At 33.5% G+C, this 7871-nt stretch overlaps 1 protein-coding gene across 1 annotated transcript; it reads right to left on the bottom strand.

The window, feature by feature from the left end:
- Nucleotides 1-306: 306 nt before the first annotated feature.
- On the bottom strand, nucleotides 307-798 carry LOC149571564 (uncharacterized). The gene has a single exon (XM_089815706.1). It carries the CDS (start codon nucleotides 796-798, stop codon nucleotides 307-309), a length of 492 nt encoding a protein of 163 aa, XP_089671832.1.
- Nucleotides 799-7871: the final 7073 nt, after the last annotated feature.

Here is a 7871-nt window from a genome sequence, read left to right as displayed (position 1 = left end):
GATGTCTGCCCCGTGCTCACGTATCCTGGTCCGAAAAGAACGACCAGTTTCTCCAATGTAGGGGGTGCCACATGAGCACACAATCTTGTAGACTCCTGAGTCAAGAAATGAGTCTTTGGAGTCCTTGAGCTGCGGGACAAGATTACTTAACTTTGAAAGGGGTTTAAAAGCAACTCGGAGGCCCCTTTTTGTTAAGATTTTGGCAATCTTTTGGGAGATGCCATCCACAAAAGGAATGGAAACATGAAGAGCGGGGAGGTTCGTGGACGGGGAAGGCCTAGAGCTAGAAAGGAAGAAGGATTTGGCCTAGCGAAGAGCCCTAGAAATTTGCTTGCACGGATATCCATTCAAGAAGAAGACCTGACGAAGATGAGATAACTCACTATCTAAGTGTTCTTCATCACATATTCTGAAGGCTCTCAAGGCAAGGGTTCTAAGGATGCTGGCTTTATGGCTGGGGTGGTGGTGGGAAGAGGAGTGGAGATATAAGTCAGTGTGGGTGGATTTACGATAAACCTGCCTACCAAAGGTGCCATCCCGCTTCCTGATGAGAAGAACATCAAGAAAGGATAAGCGGTTGTCTGACTCTAGCTCCATGGTAAATGATATGCCAGGGACCAAGTTGTTGATGTGCTTGTGAAACTCCTCAAGTTTTTCAAGCCCATGTGGCCAACACACATTGGTGTCATCTACATATCGTTTCCACCATCTAGGTTTCAAGGGAAAGGAGTGGATGGCAGTCTCCTCAAAATGTTCCATAAAGAGGTTCGCAATGATCAGAGAGAGAGGGGAACCCATGGCAACCCCTTCCACTTGCTCATAGATAACATTTTGACAATACATCTTTGACAATTATTTTAGAAGTTTTGGTTAGCCCAACTTTGGAAGGCCATAACTCATGAGCTATTGCTCTAATTGGTTATTATAACCACTTTTTAGAAATGAAAACTCCTGATCTATAGGCTTGGAACCATGGTAGTGCCCTTCCGTTGAGTTTTTAGACCACATCTAGGCACTCTAAGGCCTCCACTAGTGAGCCTGAAGATTTTTTAGCAAATTGTTCCATCAAATATCTACAATAACATCTCTGATACTTAAGCTGGAGTGATGAGATTTCTATGGTAGGCTTATATCTCTAAAATGAACCTTCTTATAGAAAATGGGAACATTCTGAGCTCATATGAAAAACTTACTAAAAATAGCAAGTTCCCATATATAGTAACCTCCCTATCTACTAGTCCTTATTAAAATAGAAAAGACTAAAAATAAAATATTTTTGGGTGATGGAAGATTGCCCTTACACCCAAGATTCTCTTGCATCAGAATCTCATCCTCTTAACACATCCCATCCTATCCAAGCATCCCATCCTATCCAAGTATCCCATCCCATAAATTCATCCCATCCTATCTAATCATCCCATCCTATCCAAACATCCCATCGTATCCAAGCATTAAATCCAATCAATCCTACAATCATGATCCGCTAGTTTTATCCCTATCATAATCATTGCTCTTGCATCAATCATAATCATAGCTCCTACATCAATCATAATCATAGCTCCTGCATCATCATAGCTCCTACATCAATCATAATCATAGCTCCTACATCAATCATAGTCCTAGTCATCACCAGTCATAATCTTAGAATCATAATCTCCCCAACCCTACCATCTTCCCAATCACTTTTGTGGGTTCAATTCAAAATAGCCAATCCACCTCCCCTTGACACTAGTGTTGTTAACCATTGGTTATCCTTTCACACAAGGTTTTTCTTTATATCATTCTCCCATCATGAGAGTATGAGTTTCCTTAAACCCCCTCTCTTAGCCACTCTCAGTCCTCCTCCTCACCCTTGATTCTTGTACTTTTCAAAAAGTTGTTAGGCCTCGCCTTTTCTCCCTGCCACCTTCTTGAGGGGGCATCATTCATTTCATTCTCTTCTCTTCTACTTGAGACTAGGGCAACCATGTTGCTTTAAAAATTCTTCTTTGCATTGTTTATATTCGAACTTCTTTGAAATAGTTTGGTCCCAACACTATGCCAAAGAGGGGCAAACTGTACACACCTAAATCTGATTACATTAATAGGTAATCTTATTTACTCATCTCCTAAGAAATTATTGATTAAATATTTATTATTAATCATGATCCCCTAGTTAATTAATTAATTAAATTAACTATAGCCCAATTGATAAAATTAAATGATAACCCAAAATCAATTTATCAATTAAATCCCTATTCCTCTATTAAATTGAATAAACTCCCAAATCTATTTAATTTAACTTTGTATTCCTTATTTATTAAATAAATCATTTAATAAATTATCCTAACCCCTAAAAACATTCTTAAACCCTATCTTTACCCCTAATCCTACCCAGTCACCCATACTAACCTCAATTAGCCTCCTAACTAACCCATCCCATGAAAGCTAAGCCACTTGTCCCCTAGCCACTTTCTAAGCTAAGTCTAATCCCCCTCCTAAACATGTGCACAACTTCAAGCAAAGGTTAAGACTTGCTAACCCAAGCCAAAGTCAACAAGTCTCCCTTATCCCCTTCCATCCCTATCACAGAGCATTAATGGCTCTTACATGTAATTAATGGCTCTTACATCCCTCTTAATACCTCTTACATCCCTCTTACACACTCATCCCTCCTCATAACTCCCTTTGACAAACCTTTATCCCATCCCCTTACACTCATCCTCCTTGTGACAAGTGTCACTCCCCTATTGGTTCCAAAAAAGAACAATCCATATGCTCCCCTTTTGATGCATCCTAACACTCCCTCACCATTCTTCTATCCTAGCATCCTGACCATCCATCTCTCTACCCCTTAGCCTATAAATAAAGCCATTCTCTCTCGCAATCCATCAATCCACTTTTCATGCAAACTTATAATGCCATTTTTAGAGCCTAAAAACTAGGAAAACACTGTCATAATGTTGAAATCCATCCCTAGCCCCATTGTTGAAACCCTCATTCATATACACACTTGATAAACACCCATCCGTTGGAAGCTTGAGTACACTATGAGCATACATCCTCATCCATCAGGGACATAACTTCATCATTGTGGGAAACTCTTGAGGAGCTTACCATTTTTGTTTTGCTTTCCTCCATGGTGTCTTTCTTGGTCCTATCATAAGTGTTTACTTATTTGGTTTTTTTGAATGCTTTCATTAGTATTAGTATTCCTTTTACACTAACTAGATTAGGTGGTACATGAACTATTCTAGGTTGTGTTGTGATGAGAGTTTGCACCATCTCCCTCTCTTCCTCCTAGTTCTGTCTGAAACCTCTTTGTTCATTTGCCATAGTGGGTTCCTATTTTGTATAAATTTCAAAATTGTTCTCAACTCTCTGGCGAGTATAATGCATGTATAAGTCTTCTCTCCCTAGATGCATATATAGTGTATTCAATCCACCAGCTAGTGACTACTTAGATGCTAATATGAATTATGAAAACTTTTGATCTAGTACCCAGATGCTGAAATGAATTATCAAAACTCTCTAGCTAGTATCTAGATGTCAAAATGAATTATCAAAACTTTCTAGCCAACACCCAGATGCCAAAATGAATTATCAAAACTTTTTAGCCAATACCCAGATGCCAAAATGAATTATCAAAACATTTTCACCAGTACCCAGATGCTGAAATGGATTATCAAGACTTTTCCTAAAATTAGTTGTGACAATTTCTCATAAACCCTATAGGTTGGTAGGATGTATGCTCTGATACCACTGAAAGATCCTCAATACTAGAGGTCTTGGAAATTGTTTTTTGTTTCACAATTTGAGTCTTTGGCTAGTGTTTGGCATCTGTAGAAGACTTTTCTCAATTTTGGATTTTTTGTTTTCTTGTTAGTTTTCAATTGTTTTTTCAATTTTTGAAGATTTTTGCAAAAATAAAAGATAACAAACAAATAAATCTTAACTACATATAATAAACAACATTCATTATTGAAAATATTTGACAATCTAGAAATGTCTCAAACCATGCCAAGAATAATGTTTAGATTTCTACATTCAAATAGAAAGACTGCCAATGTTGATTACTGTCTCAAATATCAATGCCTTAGTTGCAAATAATGGTCAACCAGCTTGAAATGGGTCTTCCACAAATGTAAAATTTTGTAGGAAGAAATCAATTTCTCCTCTGATCTTATTGTTACCAATATCTTAGGATTCAATCACCCAAAGACTTTTTGAGGTCTGTGTTGCAACAATCTAGACTTGAGGGTTTCATCCCAAGCCACAAAATCGCTCTCCCAGAGCAATTCCAAATATCATAAGTTTCAAATGTCAAAAGATAATTAGTAATTAGGTCTTCATCTCATTATAATTCCTCCCAAGTGCAAATCAAACCCTAAATGAGAATTACACTTTGTAGTTTATAATAAAATAACATTTTCTCAAATAAATGCATCCAAGCTATAGGAAAAATATTACTTCATTAAATTATCATAACTCAAAGTGCCAAAAAGACCCTAAAAATGAAAACATTTTATAATAATTCAAGACCTTTCCAACGAGCTATAACACAAGGGTGAATCTAACCAAACAAATCCATATTTCCCTTATCACTCTGAAATGGCTATAAAAATATCCTTATTATAAATTATTTAAATGATAACTTAGGAAATATTTAAATATATTAAAATATTCCCCACTTTTTCCTCTAAAATCCCAAACCAACCAAATAAACATGAAATTGACCATGTCACATGTTTGTGATTGATACTTGATGAGATAGATCAATTGGTAGTCCCTTCCTATAATCTAGGGATGCTCTTAGAAATTAAGAAACACACCCTATCATCCTAAAACTAAAACCATGGAATGGTCCCATGGAACCTCACATCTAGAAACCGCCACATCCTCCTAAAATGTAGGGATACCCCCTAAAATCTAGGAACTACACCCTATTGGCTCCCAATTGCCTATAAAGTTAAGTTTAATAATTGAATATCCTATATGAGTCTCTATCACAACTATAGCCTATGAGACTCTGATGATAAGCTAACTCACATAACTCTACTAGTAAGACCAAAGAGAGGACATGACACACTATTAGTTTTAGGACTTGTCTTTATGAAACATATTTAAAAATTATTCATTATGTTCAAGATGAAAGACAAATTAGAAACTAAAGTTGGAGGAATTACTATTGAATTAAGAAGTTTCCTCTAAATTTTAGGGGTACAAGTCTCTTTATGATACAATTTAGGGTTTCAAGGTATACATTTAACTAGAAAGTAAAAAAGACAAACTAACATCTATATGTTCAACTATGAGGTAGATGTGATAATGAAATAGGGAAGAACAGGGGATCGAGATAAATGATGAACAGTTCACTGACACAACATCTACATTTAATAATAAAGGAGAAACATATAACAATGCAGTTTCTAAGCTAATTAGAATAATTTAAAACATAAAGTTCAAAATTAAGCATATCCATGGTTTGGTACATAACATATTAAATTCTATAGAACTAGAAGAAAATCACAAAGTAAATGATAACCACAAGAAATATAATTAATATAAAGCTTAGAAAATCTCCTTTATTTCATTAACCAACACTCTATACAAAGTATTGTAATTTTCCTTCAAAAGAATACATTTTATATATTTCCCCTCTTACAATATTAAAATCATAATATATTTCCTTCTCTTGAGGATAGGATCTTGGACTCTTTTTAACACCTCCTCCATTATTATTTTTTAGAAACATCCTATTAAAAGAGTACCCTCAAGTAAGACTTTTCAATTTTAGACTCTTTTAATTGACTCTTGAAAATTAATTACAACAATTTGGGTTATAATGTTTCCTTTCCTCATTATTAATTTGGAATAGATGAAAGTATTAAGCAATTGACACCTCATTAGAAGAAAAAATATCTTAGCAAGAATTTGACAGGTAGTTGATTCCTAATTTTGATTGGTACTATATTAATTAATATCTCAAATGACCACCCCCAACTCTTTAATTTCTTTCTATACTATTTTATATAGTTGGCAATTCCCTTTTTAAATCTTGTGCTCTATGTAGTAGATTATACACAATATCCTTGAATTACATTTCCATTGGCTACATCCATGGTTTGAGGTATTTATGACAATGAACAACTGATGGTTCTAATTTTGAGCTTGAAAGAAAGGACATTATGTGAATAAAAATTTGACAAATGATAGGACTTGTTAATGCATTGTGTTCAACAGTCACTATTAATATGGAAAATAAACTCCTTGGATCAAAGTGTGCTTCTTGTTTTCTCCTCTAGTCAAACATGGTCTAATCTATCACTATATAACTCATGAATAAGTGTTGGAAGTTGATTCACTCTAAGTGGGGGATGATCAGTGTGGAAAAATTCACAACAAATATAGATGCCTTGTGATAGTATCACAAAACAAATATAGATTCCTTGTGATAGTATCACAAACACAACATCAAAAAAAGATTTAGAGTTACTTTCATTGAGACAACTTAAATATTGTATATAGACTTTCATAAAGATATATAATAGATCTAGGTACTTCTTTCTTTGAAAAATAACCAAAAAGAAATCATATTTTCTTTTTTAAAAAAACTCAAAATATCATAGCACTATATTAACAATAGATGGAAATATGTTTCTATACTCAATGTACTAGTGAAATGATAAACAAGACACAAAAAAATATTGCATAACACTTTTTTTTAGTAGGAAATCCTCAAAACTAAATTTTCTTTTTCATAGGGGCAAAAACCACTCCTTAATTTGTATCTTTATTAATTTGTAGAGCACCAACCCATTACCAAAGTTTAAAAGCACCAAATGCAAGGAGCACCAACCCACATCTCAATTTAAATGTCATATACAATATCAAATGCAAATGATCTTATAATTGCATGATTTTTATTGTAATCATAAAATTATTGCCTATTTGTAATAAAATGATATTCAATGAACCTTAATAGATATAATTCTTTATATAAGAACATAGACACACTCCTTTTTTGTGCATGCATACATCCCTACATAAAGAATGTTGAAACAATAAATTAAAAATGTAACAACTTTTCAAGCTTCCTTTCTTCAATATTTTTATAATTTTTTATTAAATTTGCTCCTCAAAAATGTCTTCTATTGTTACCCTTGAATTATGGTAGCTAGCCTTTGTTGAAAAATTAAAACAACTCCATATAAAAGTTCATTTATATTACCTGACCTATTGAGTTTCCTATAATTTACATTTACAAAAAAAAATCCCTCGACCAACTATTTTGGATTTTAAGAAAACCCTTGTTTAGGATTTTTTGTTTATTATTTTTAATAGAAAAATCTAAACAAAACCCTTTCACATTCTCAATTATTATATATATTTTTGTAACTTTGAATATCTATGTAGGTTTTTGTTAACATCTTACACAAATAATCATCCTCTTTAATTAACCAAACAAATATGTTGTCACACCTCTATTAGATTTATGTTGGATACCTAAATTCTTGTTGGGGTTTTGTGTTAAGAAATACAAATATAAAACCCTTTTTAACAAAATTATCAAGTTTGGTCACTTTTTTTACTGGTAACAAACTATTGACAAAATAAATTTCTTTTAACATGTATTTTCAAGGTTTTTCAATGCACATAATGCTTATTGATTCTCTTAATCTCAGAATAAAGAAATTGTTTAACATTGACTGACTTTTCTGGTAATTTTTTTCCAAGGAACAATAGTACCTGACTTTGTTGATGAATTGACAAGATAGACCATTTGAAGTTGTAATGTCTTTTGATTTTTTACCGAAAACCCATCATTCAAATCACAAAAAATATAGATTAAAATATATAAAACACATATCTAGAAACCAATTGAAAGTAGA

This window comes from Cupressus sempervirens, chromosome 2 (assembly GCF_028749045.1).
Source record: "Cupressus sempervirens isolate cs-2001-9-10 chromosome 2, ASM2874904v1, whole genome shotgun sequence".
NCBI lineage: Eukaryota > Viridiplantae > Streptophyta > Pinopsida > Cupressales > Cupressaceae > Cupressus > Cupressus sempervirens.
The sequence above is the reverse complement of the archived record's forward strand: the minus strand, read 5'-3'. Positions and strand labels throughout refer to the sequence as shown.

Excerpts from the sequence above, each read along its gene's own strand:
- LOC149571564 (XM_089815706.1), bottom strand. The coding sequence starts at position 798 with ATGGGTTCCCCTCTCTCTCTGATCATTGCGAACCTCTTTATGGAACAT.